Genomic DNA, 13,137 nt, shown 5'->3' with positions numbered 1-13,137 from the left:
GTTTGTAATGTAATGTATGTTGAAACACACAGCAGTAGATGAGATAAGTGATTATTTTATTAATAATTATTGTCTAATTAAAACCAGTAAATGTCTCATGAATGACCCATGATTTAAACGTGCATTACTAATTTCATTAGGACTGGTTTATGTTTATTAGTAATCAATTAGGTCAGGACGTTTGGCCCTCCAGAGCAAGGTTATTGTAGTTAACGAAAACTAACAAAATAATGAAAACTAGAATTGAAAAAACATTTTCATTAACTGAAAGAAAAAGAAAAACTAGAGTTTTTAAAAAAACGGAAACTAACTGAAACTGTATTTTGTGGTTACAAAACTAATAAAACTAACTAAAATTATAGTGAAAATGTCCTTAGTTTTCGTTTTTGTCATCTTTTTTCATTCATAATTCAGTGTTTCTATTGGAACATGCAACACATGGTGAATATGTTTACTGAGACTGGGATGTTTACACTAGAACCAAAATACAAAACACCAGAACTGTAAGAGTTAATAACCTTATTGGGGCTGAGATGATAAACCAAAGGAAACAAAGGAAACATTTATTATGACCTCTTTGAATCTGGCACCAACACATAGACCATTACAAAAAAACTAAAACTAACACTAAAACTGATAAAAACTAAACTAAAACTAAGCATTTTCAAAAACTAAAAACTAAACTAAAACTAGAAAACTCACTCTAAAAACTAACTAAAACTAACGAAATTAAAACTAAAACTAATGAAAAATCCCAAACTATTATAACCTTGCTCTAGAGTGACGGCACCGTGACAGTAATTGTCCCATATCCATCGCCAGTTTTTTCCCATTTTGGCATTTTCAGACAGATTTGCTGGCGAGCCATTGATCCATTGATCCATTGATCCAGGAGGATTGGAGGCAGCGCAGCCTTTAAGCACATATCAAGCCATTGTTTGTTGGAGTGGAAGTAAGCCTCTCAACGTTTGAGCAGAGACCAAAAGTACAAACAACCACACAACAACAAACACACACACACACACACACACACACACACAGGTCAGTGAGTTCTCTCACCCTCTTGCCAGCTTTGCCAGGTTGTCCTGCAGGGCCCTGGACGCCACGGGGACCCTGCAGAAACATGAGGACCACTGAGTGACAAAGGAATGATGGAGGAACCTAGGAAGTGTCCTTCAATCACTGGGGGATTTTATCTTTTATCTGCATTATAATCAGTGGTGGAAGAAGTATTCAGATCCCTTACTCAAGTAAAAGTACTAATACCACACTGTGAAATTACTCCACTACAAGTAAAAGTCCTGCATTCAAAACTTACTGAAGTAAAAGTACAAAAGTATCAGCATCAAAATGTACTTAAAGTATCAAAAGTAAAAGTATTCGCAATGCATAATGGACTCACTCAGATTGTCCAAATATATTATTGTATTATTATTTTTGATGCATTTATGTTAGCTTTGAATTTACTGCGGGCTCATTTTAACTACTTAATATACTTTTGTGTGGTTTAATTAGTACAAATTTTAAATCTATTATGTTTTATGTTAAATCTCGACCTGAAAAGTAACTAAAGTAACTAAAGCTGGCAGCTAAATGTAGTGGAGTAAAAAGTACCAGAGTTGCCTAAAAATGAAATGAAGTAGAAGTAAAAAGTTACATAAAATGGAAATACTTAAGTAAAGTACAAGTTCCTCAAAACTGTACTTAAGTACAGTACTTGAGTAAATGTACTTAGTTACTTTCCACCACTGATTATTAGAATCATCACTTCAAACTCACCTGTGGACCATGGTCTCCACTTTCACCTTTCAGTCCAGGAGAACCAGGTAGACCCTGAAGAGAGAGAACACAAACCAGACATACACTACTGGTCAAAAGGTTTAGATCACAGCAACTTGATGGTGAAAATGAAAATGATGCAGTTTAATGTCTCAGTGTACTCTGAAATTAATGCACATTTGCAACATTTAAAATTCTTTATTGAGCATGATAGTGTTTTGAAAGTAAAAGAAAGATTCAAAACCACATTTTATGTTGGACTAAAGGACTAAAAAAAGACACAAAATGACCAAAAAAAAGACACTAAATGACAAAAAAAAGACACAAAATGACAAAAAAAGACACCAAAAGACACACAATGACTAAAAAAAGACACAAAATGACAAAAAAGAAACCAAAAGACACAAAATGACTAAAAAATGACACAAAATGACAAAAAAAAAAGACACAAAATGACAAAAAAGACACCAAAAGACACAAAATGACAAAAAAAGACACCAAAAGACACAAAATGACAAAAAAAAGACACAAAATGACTTACAAAGACATGAAAAGAATTCAAAAATGGACAAAATAGCCCAAGACTCCATAGAGTTAAGTTGTTAACCCATTTCTTGTTCCCTGAAAAAGGCCTACTTGTATAATTCTGAAATGTACATTATTTTCCAGTTTTGGTTAAGCTTACCTTTTTTTATTTACCTCTGGCAGTTCACCACTTACCTTTGGACCCTTTCAAGCTGTTCATTTGACTTGAACTGCTTGAATTTCAATAAAAAACTGGAAAAATTGGTGTGTTCTAAAACTTTTGACCGGTTGTGTATATACTTTCTGTTCAAAGTGTGACACAGCAGTTTAAATAAATAACATAAAGTAAACAGCAGATGGCGATGTTTAGCTCAATATGTACATTCTTTTTGTGAGTTCATCTGAAGGAAAATGAATCCACACATTCCTGTTACTACAGATGCATGAACTACCTGGGAACTCAAGTGAAGAAGATCCTTTATTCTTCTAAATGATATCTCTACTATCACCCTTAAAGGAAAATCATTTGTTTAAATAATGGATCATATGCAGCTGGCACATTATTAATTTAGATGGTGAAGGCTTGTTTTTAACATGTTAAGTATAAGAATCAGTGTGAGATTATCCTGCATTTGAACATTGCATGACATGCAGCATATTAACACAGCTGGGTGTCTTTTGTCTAGAAATCTAGTCTAAATGTCTAAAAATGTGGCGGTTAATTGTTGTTCTTGGTGGTGATTTGGGGCATAAACTGTAACCTGTCTGCAGGAAAGGTTGAATATAAAGCTGGTGATTTGGTAATTACCGAAAAATAGCCTCAAAGCTGCAACATCTGGGGGTTTTTCATGTAATCAATCAAAATGTGAAAGATTTTGGAGAGGTACATTAGCAGCAAGTCAAACCACACATCATCATATCTGCTCTTCTTTTTATCTCATTGTCATATCGCTTCAGATTTTATTTCCATTACGCTTGGTGTTAAGACAGAGAAGAGCAGATCTAACAGAAGGTGAATCTGTGAGTCTTCTGCAGATTCTCTCCTGCAGATAAATAGTGGATCATGTATCAACAGGCCCAGGAGAACGGAGGAGGGGGGGCAACTACAGAAGGAAACTTCTTGGCAGCTGGCAGCACCAACAGACAGGCAGAGGGCCACCGACTGAGCCACCAATTTTTAGAATTTTTAAAATTTTTAGTTGGAGGCTACGGCAGCTAAACTGCAAAAAGGACAGATTCAAGAATACATTTTTACCTGCTGCAATTGCACTTTATAATGACTCCCCTTTTAGTAAGGACAGAAGAATCTTTATTTAATATTTATTTAAATTTTAGCTTAGCTGCTTATACTCTATTTACCAAACTGTATTTTTGCACATGTTTTTTGCACAGCTGTTTATTTATTTACACACTTGCTGTAACTGTTATCTATGAGTAACAGCTACTAATGTATAATATATATGTATACATGTGTTGTGTTGTGTTGTGTTGTGTTGTGTTGTGTTGTGTTGTGTTGTGTTGTGTTGTGTTGTGTTGTGTTGTGTTGTGTTGTGTGTATGTTGGCTGCTGGAACACCTAAATTTCTCTGCTGGGATGAATAAAGTATTTCTTATCTTATCTTATCTTATTTCTAAACAAGCAACCTGGTTTCTGGGCTTATAATACATTTGCCCTAAAAATATAAAAATACTAACATGATATTTATCAGATATGATAATTCAGAACTGTTAATTACATTGAATTCCTGAAATACTGATACAACTCAAGCTTTGAGTAATTGTAACTTGTGTCATAATATTAATCTGAATGGATATCATATGCGCATATTTTTTGATTTGATTTTGATTTGATTTGATTTTAATGATTTATTTCAAATGTGCAACAACAATACAATAATAATAATTCATCAACAGCAGTCAGCCCTAGTGACTCCTGCACTGATAAGGCTGACAAGCAAAAAAAAAGGGGTGGGAAGAAGTAAAAACTTGTTCAATCCCAGCCCACTTCTTTAAACAATATTAACAGGTCAGAAATCAAAAGCTCGAAACTCAAAACTACCTGTTTCCTTCAGACTAATTTCTCATTTTATGATATCAATTCTATGTATCAACACTTGCATATCTGTATGACAACTGTCTTTATCATATGCACATTCAATAACATGAATAATGAGGAAGTGCTGGAAATTAAAAAGAGAAAAAATAGGAATTTGTAAAGATTTCTACAACCACCAACAACAAACAAAGACTCACCACTGGTCCTGATCTTCCTGTTAGACCCATTGGCCCTGAGGGGCCCCTCATAGCCAGCTGCAGGTAGAAACACAGAGAACAATCATTATTAGTAACATTTTAATTAGTAAAGAAAAAGCTACATCCCATAAATGGAGCATATAAGAAGTTTTTCCACCCTGTCATGTCATATATAACAGTATATTATCTATTTTTATTCTTGCAATCCATCATCCATGATGCACTGAATCAGCTATTTCTTCATTTTTCACTCACTTAGGAAAGTGAGTCTGTTATTTTATGACATAATACAATCAAATCAATGAAATGTATGACAATGTGTACTTGTTTTAATTATCTGGTGTCCATCATTTTAGCTTTTTGAAGTGGTGCAAAAGACAAATCATATTACACATTTTGATGGGACATTTACAAAAACTTTGGAATTTTTTTCCTTCCTTTTTTTGCAATAGTTTTTTTTCTTACTTCTTTATTTTAACACACAAAAAAAAAGGGCTTAAAACTTTTCTGTTCAGGGAGGCATTTTTAGGTTGTCCCTAGATGTTTTTATTTTGTCTCTGCATAATGTACTTTATTACCTGTGTCTTTTTTTTTTTTATCTACTGCTGATTTTAATGAGTTTTCTCTTTCTTGTTTCTGGTTTCTGTAGCACTTTGAGATTTCTGTATGAAAAGTGCTTTACAAATAAAATGTATTATTATTATTATTATTATTACTTAAACTTAAAATGGAGTATACTGGAAAAAAAAAGTCCAATGTTTAATCACTACATCCAATTTGAGTTAATTCAACATTTTTGTTGCTCCTTCTGCTCACATACTGTATAACTAATCCTTTACAGTAAACACAGCAACCATGCAGACAATAATTGTATTATTTATTATAATATAAACAATGCCTCTGGGTTTGTTTCCTGGTCTGGATCATTCTCTAATTGCTTACATTTGTGCTGTCTTATGGTGAAGCAAACTCAGAGATTTATTTCCACGCCTAATCTCTTTGTTCCCTGTGGTCTCCGACTGTGTAATTAATGTGGGATATTGTGCGAAATCCAACAAAACCTTTAAATACCAAGTCCAGATTTTCTCTTTTCCTCTAGCCGCTCCACCTTCTCCACCACAGACACACAAAGACATTTAGACACCTGTTGGTTGAGCCACCCGCAGGTCAACAGCCTCAGAAGTATTTTTAACAGTCGGTCCATCTGTTCAAAGTGACTTTTTATGTTGTTGCTCTTCAGCCTGTTCGGCATTTCTCCTTTTAGCCTCGCAAGGCCAACAAAACGCTGTTTATCCCCTACCCAAACCTCCCACCAAGGTTATAATAGTTTTGGATTTTTCATTAGTTTTAGTTTTAATTTCGTTGTGAATTTTCGTTTTCAAATTCAGTTAGTTTTAGTTAGTTTTTAGAGTGAGTTTGCTAGTTTTAGTTTAGTTTTTATTTTTTGAAAATGCTTAGTTTTAGTTTAGTTTTTATTAGTTTTAGTGTTAGTTTTAGTTTTTTTGTAATGGGCTATGTGTTGGTGCCAGATTCAAAGAGGTCATAATAAATGTTTCCTTTATTTCCTTTGGTTTATCATCTCAGCCCCAATAAGGTTATTAACTGTTTTGTATTTTGGTTCTAGTGTAAACATCCCAGTCTCAGTAAACATATTCACCATGTGTTGCATGTTCAAATAGAAACACTGAATTATGAATGAAAAAAGATGACAAAAACGAAAACTAAGGACATTTTCACTATAATTTTAGTTAGTTTTAGTTAGTTTTGTAACCACAAAATACAGTTTCAGTTAGTTATCGTTTTTTTTAAAAACTCTAGTTTTTTTCTTGTGTGATTTTGTAGCATGCTGGGAATGTTTTTTATTTATCTCTGCTTAAGTGAACATATTATTAGAATTTTATTTAGCAGTGGGTGACCTTATTTATTTAATTATTTATTTATTTTATTTTATTATTTTATATTTATTTTATGTATTATTTTTATTATTTTTATTATTATTATTATTATTATTATTATTATTATTTTACTTGTTACACTTGACACTGTTTTGACTCTCATATCTCGAATCTCTTGATTTTGTTATGTCACTGAAAAATCAATAAACAAATGTTTAAAAAAAAAAAAATCTAGTTTTTATTTTTATTTCAGTTAATGAAAATGTTTTTTCAATTCTAGTTTTTGTTATTTCGTTAGTTTGCGTTAACTATAATAACCTTGTGTGGAGCAGGGTGGGGGAGGGGCTTCGTCCACAGCTTTTTAGCTTCCCGTTAGCTTTTTAGCTTCCCGTTAGCTTTTTAGCTTCCCGTTAGCTTTTTAGCTTCCCGTTAGCTTTTTAGCTTCCCGTTAGCTTTTTTAAATGTCCCTCTCTACTTACCCTAGCCTGGGACAGGATGGCCTGGGCCTGGGCTTCTTGGGCTGAAACCACTGGACCCTTCTCACCGTCCCCACCAAACCGGAACTGTTGAACACACACACACACACACACACACACACACACACACACACACACACACACACACACACACAGACATTAAAGAAGTTCAAGAAGTTCAAGTTTAAATGGTAAACAGATAGTTTATTAATGTTTAATCATCATTTATAAACCATTTATAGGCCATTTAGAATAATAAATACATCAATTATTACTGTTTAACTAACTAATATACCATCTATTAGCCATTAATAAATGAATTAATGTAAGTTTATAATTAATTTACCATTAACAAACAATCAAATTTAATGAATAGTTTATTAATAGTTTTAGTTTCACTCATTATTACATTTTTAACACCATATTTATTATGCTAATGATATTGAAATGATTCATATACCTTTAAGAAATTGGTTGAAACCATTTAAAGATTAAATATGTATAGCACTTTGTAAATGGTTAATAATTGGTTTATAAACCCTCTATAAACAGATGTGTTACCCAACATTCTCTTTGTCTGCAATATTCCATTTTCTTTTTTTTAAATTAGCCTGCTTATGGAATTATGTGATGAAAGATGGCTGCTATGTACTTGTGTTGCATTATTTTGACTTACTGGCAGCATCAGCATGGTACCAGGAGGTCCGGCCAAACCATCAGCACCAGGCAGACCAGCACGACCAGGAGGACCCTACAATACACACCAGAAACCAACAATTGTATTAAAAATATCAACTTCCACCCAGCTGGACTCAGTGGCTGAGAGAAGTGAGGCAACACCTTAAACTGGAGAAATTGAGATTTATGTTACGAGGCTCCCCAGATAACTGTGAGAATACCTGGAAACCATTTATAGATTACATTGAAACCAAGCTTTAACCTTCCCACTTTCCTGTACGTATCTCCAGACTAAGCCTGCAATATGTGACTACTGTTATTTATTTCAGCCATTATAGTCTGTCTGAGTCTGGATGTTTTGTTTTTTTTCCTTTCTGATTGAAGTGTCTGTTGTTTGTTGAATGGCTGTCTTGTTTTATTGTTTGAAAAGAAAAATCCAATAAAAATAATTAAAAAATATATATATATCAACTTCGAACATTTAAAAAGGACAATGTGATGATGGAGATTGGGATTTACTCTTCTTCTGGTGGCTCCTCAGTGAATATTCAGAAATACAAATCGTATGGCTGCTTATATGTACGCAATGTATATGTTAACTGATGTGGTTTAAATAAAAAAAATGGCAACCCTGGGCCCCTGAAAAAGTCCAGTGCCTGTGTCCTGACTAAGCACCTGGTATATCAAGGAGATTCACTCCAACATTAGCTAGCGCAATTGTTAGTTTGGGTCAGAAAATATTTCAGATATTGTGGCTTACTGCCCATAATTTGTCTGTTTTATTTTGGTTTTGCTTTAAAAAAGACTCAGAAGAGGGGCGTTTTCCATATGAAAACATTTTACTAAACTAAAACAAATACAATGTAGTAATGGTGAATATATTGGTTCAAAATAAAAGGTGGTTATCATCGCTTATATATTAAATTAAACATGATTAGCTTGTAATCCATATGCCATTACATACACTGTTGTGGCTGTAACAGTGGTGGTTCTACCCAGGGGCCTCCAGGGGCCACTGCCCCTGTGAAGAAGCCTTTGGCCCCTGCTGTGGCCCCTGTGTCAAACTAATAATAAAATGATCAATTTATAACAATGAACAATGGAACAATTCTAACCTTTTTTTTGTTCAAACAATATCTCATTGTACACAAAAGGAACCCAGAATGTTACATTTTATAATAGTTTAACTCTATGGAGTCTTATTGGGCTATTTGGTCCATTTTTTAATCCTTTTCATGTCTTTATGTGTCTTTGTAAGTCATTTTGTGTCTTTTTTTGGTAAATTTGTGTCTTTTTTTGGTAAATTTGTGTCTGTTGTTGTGTCTGTTTTAGTTATTTTGTGTCTTTTTTGTCATTTTGTGTCTTTTTTGTCATTGATGTCATTTATGTGTTTGTTTTAGTTATTTTGTGTCTTTTTCTGGTAATTTTGTGTCTTTTTTTGTCATTTTCATGTCTGCTGTGGGTTTTTTTTTGGTTATTCTGTCTTCTCATTTTGTGTCTTTTTTGGTAATTTTGTGTCTTTTTTGTGTCTGTTTTAGTTATTTTGTGTCTTTTTTTTGGTAATTTTGTGTCTTTTTTTGGTCATTTTCATGTCTTCTGTGGGTTTTTTTTTGGTTTTTCTGTCTTCTCATTTTGTGTCTTTTTTGGTCATTTAGTGTCCTTTTCAAGACATTCAAAGATTTTGAATGCTTAAATATCATCTTTGCCATTTTTTCATGTGCTAATGTGCCCCTCTGATTAAACACTGGCCCCTCCTTGGCCCCCACAGTAAAACTGGTCTAGAACCACCACTGGGCTGTAATATAGAAGGAAACACAAACAAAGCCACACACACACACACACACACACCCAGACGGAGCAGTAAATGGAGGTGTGCTGTTTGTTAGTTATGTGCTCCTCCTCCTCCTGCAGCACACATAGACCGGTCTGTAAACCATAAACCTGCTGCTGTCTACGGTCCAAAACCAACATCCTTCTCCATTCATTCTGCTGCATCTAGTGAGTGTGTGTTGCATGACTGAGGAACAGAGAGTCTAAAGAGCAAAGTGTTAAATATGGAGAACTCTTACCGTCCAGACCAAATATTTTCCTTCTAATCTTCTAATCTTCAACCTTATCTTTAACCTTATTTGTTTCAAGGCACCAACATTTTTATACTGTATATTCATATTTATTCTGCACTGGAATTCTACTCCTTAATACATACTCCTTCTTTAGACACTTTATTTTTACATTACATTTTATTGGCATTTATTGTATTTTTGTATTTTATTGCTTGAAGTATGCCTAGGTTGTTCTTTTTATTTAATTGTGTTGTTATTGTCTCTGTGTGTAATGCTGCTGATACACTGTAATTTCCCAGCTTGGGATAAATAAAGTCTGTCTGTCTGTCTATCTATCTATCTATCTATCTATCTATCTATCTATCTATCTATCTATCTATCTAAGAAACCATAATAATTGATGTGATAAAACTCACTGACATCTTTAGATATTACTGTATTTGTGCACTGGTAAGAGTATATATAATACTCAATAATGCAAGTAAAAAAAGTGAAAATAATAGAAGAGGTAAAATAGTTTCCCTCCACTGACATAGGACTATTCTATTTTATACTGAAACCCCTTGGAGGGACTACAGCTTGGTTGTGTAAATTGACGTCTACTTCCAAGATTTGTTTGTCATCAATTGAAGCCAAGACTAGTTCATAAGTATTGTTGCCATAGTAACTGTTGTTTTTTTTTATTTTTTATTTTTTTTATTTTGTTGCCACTGTTTTTAAATTATTTTATGCTTTTTTGTAAAGTGACCTTGGGTGAAAATGCGCTTATAAATAAAAAAAAATTTAAAAATGGATTATTGTTCAATAAAATTTGCACACTTATTCTTAAAGATGGTTTAGCTGTTAAGCAATATTTAATAACTGGCTGTAGCATTGCATGCTAACACTTGATAGTAAGCGACTGGCATTATCTGAACAGACACAACATTTTAACTTTTGCAGCATTAGAACGTCATTGAATGGAAACAATATGCAGCTAATTAAGGGAGTTTTGTGTCAAACTTCAGTCAAATTTTACAGTTTTAATTTTTTTTATCACTGACACAAATATCACTCAACGTGCAGCGGCTGTTCATGGTGAATTGAATCAAAGATTTCATTGATTTTGGTGTATTAACATGTAAGCTGATTAGTATGAAGACATATTTACAGTGAACACAAATGTGGATTGTTTGGTGGTATAATTGCCACATAATAATTATGCTTTCCTTATCTTGTTATCTTTTTTTCTGATGCTTGCTTTGGCAATATATACATTGTTACGTCATGCCAATAAAGCCAATTGAATTTAATTTAATTTAATTAATTGCCAACTTACCCTGTCACCAGGATCTCCAGAAGGGCCCGGGGGTCCTTGGAGGCCTGAGGGACCTGGAAGACCCTAGAAAGACAAAGTTCAGTCAGAACAGCTGATCAGAGTCTGAAAACAATGCTTTAAAATTATGCTCGGATGCACTGTTAAAAATCTTTGTAGAAATAACAGTAAAACACTGTCAAATACAAGCAATAGGGTGTAAAATAAAAAAATGTATATCACCATATTAGACACTTTTAATTAATCAAAATCAAATCAAAGAATAGCACAAAACTTTTACTTTTTTCTGCCATAAAGTGGAAGAAACACACAGTTTTGCTGTAAAAATATAACATTTTCATGCAAAATTTATGGAGGAATACCATGATGTGTGAATGAATGACAAAATAACCCTAAAAATAACAGGAATACTCAGTCTAAATTACAGTTTTTGCTGATATTAACATTTAAATTTAGAATAGAAAATCCACTCATTGTAATTTTTACGGTGAAGTTCTGGCAACCACAGCTGCCGGTATTTTACCGTAAATTAAACAGATTTTTTTTACAGAGTGCAATACACCGATTTCTTTATTTATTGAACAATATACTCACAGCTGGGCCGCTGGGTCCTGGTGGTCCTTCAATCAGCATGCCCTTTAAATAAAACAAGCACATTGTTTATTCCACAAACACTGTCCTGCACCACAGCAGGTTCTCTGACCTGATTCACTGGGTTTGGCTGTAATTTCTCTTCCTAATTTAAGTCAGCTCTGCGGTGATTTCCAGTGTTTTTTGCTTTTCTTTTTTGGTTAAGGGTTTGGTGAGGCTTGGACAGAAACTATGTCCTATGTCCTGATGTTTTGGGCCCTAACATAGCTCTAGTTCAGGATAAGTCAACAAACTTTGGGGAAAATGGTCTAGGCCTTAAAATAACTAAAACAGTAAAGCTTCAGTTCAGGAGTTGACGACATTTCACTTGATTTTAGATCATTGCAATTTGTGATAAAAGTGAGAGAAAAATGGCTTACACAGTAAACAGAAACTAGAGTGAACAGGGCTGTAGAGATTCTCCAAATTAACAATTTGATTAGACAATAGTTTCAAGGTCACCGTTAAGTTTTTGATCTGGACGCCCTCACTCAGTGCTACATCACCTGTTGGTTGCTCTTATTGGTCGTAGGTCTATTCAGAAGCATTTTGGTCCGTTCATCTCAACAACGCCCCTTAAAATCAAAAACTGAGGGGCATTGCTGACTAATTGTAAATACGTATTAGTCCGGCAAGGCTACATGGTATAGAGTGATAGATATAACGGCCATATTTTTCTGGAAAGTACCACACTAAGGCCATATTGTCAAATTTACAATTTTTTGCAAAACTTCTTTTGATGTTCATAAGCTAATTTCGATCAATATGGCACCTCTACACTGCAAAAAAGCCAACTTGTATTTTTTGGCTTAAAACAGTGATTTAAGTTGGTAAAACTTGGAAATATAAATTATTGACATTTAGGGCAATAATGTAAGTTAGCACAACAAAGGAAGCCAGTTGTCTGCTCAAAAACAAGTTGGTGAGTTGTTGTTACTTATATCTTTAAGTTGGGGTTCACAACAAGGGACAATAGTTCTGATAACTCTTATTTCTTTGTTGGGAAATGCGGGAAAGCGGTGAAATTCGGTCATTAGCGGAAGCTAGCGGCTAACTGATGCTAGCGGCTAACTGATGCTAGCGGTGCTGCTTGTTACAGCTACAAGAGTAGCCATTAGCGTATCAATGCTAACTCAAAATTGTGGTCGCAACATTAGCTGACATTTCATAGCGGCGTTACAATCGTGCTAATTCAGCACATTGCAGAAGTTAGCAGAAGTAAGGATTAAAAGTTATTACAATGTTAAATTATAAGTTAGTACAACTTACAGTTGAGTTGACAAAAATCTGAATTCAGAGTTGAGCAAACTCAAAAAAAAAAACTTAAAATATTTAGTTTAATCGTCCAACTTAAAATGTTATCGAAGTTTGTTGCCTTGAAATTTTGAGTTCACCCAACTTTTCTTTTTTTGCAGTGTAAAAATAACAGGATTATATATCTTACAGGCTCAATAACAGCCGGCTCGCCCTTTTCTCCCTTCTGGCCGAAGGCTCCTCCAACACCAGCAACCTGTATTACAAAAA

General features: G+C 33.9%; 1 protein-coding gene across 3 annotated transcripts in view; it reads right to left on the bottom strand.

The window, feature by feature from the left end:
* col11a1a (collagen, type XI, alpha 1a) overlaps positions 1–13,137 on the bottom strand; it is a 148,401-nt gene that overhangs the window by 90,680 nt on the left and 44,584 nt on the right. For all 3 annotated transcript variants that reach the window (XM_059327462.1, XM_059327463.1, XM_059327464.1), the window contains exons 9-16: positions 13,058–13,123; positions 11,578–11,619; positions 10,987–11,049; positions 7,604–7,678; positions 6,931–7,014; positions 4,557–4,613; positions 1,780–1,833; positions 1,060–1,113 (exon numbers count right to left, since the gene is read on the bottom strand). In XM_059327462.1, the coding sequence (XP_059183445.1) occupies positions 1,060–1,113; positions 1,780–1,833; positions 4,557–4,613; positions 6,931–7,014; positions 7,604–7,678; positions 10,987–11,049; positions 11,578–11,619; positions 13,058–13,123 (495 nt within the window). The remainder of the gene's footprint in view (positions 1–1,059; positions 1,114–1,779; positions 1,834–4,556; positions 4,614–6,930; positions 7,015–7,603; positions 7,679–10,986; positions 11,050–11,577; positions 11,620–13,057; positions 13,124–13,137) is intronic.

The sequence above is a fragment of the Centropristis striata genome, chromosome 23 (genome assembly GCF_030273125.1).
Source record: "Centropristis striata isolate RG_2023a ecotype Rhode Island chromosome 23, C.striata_1.0, whole genome shotgun sequence".
Taxonomy (NCBI): domain Eukaryota; kingdom Metazoa; phylum Chordata; class Actinopteri; order Perciformes; family Serranidae; genus Centropristis; species Centropristis striata.
Note: the sequence above shows the minus strand (reverse complement) of the source record. Positions and strands in the feature narration are given on the sequence as shown.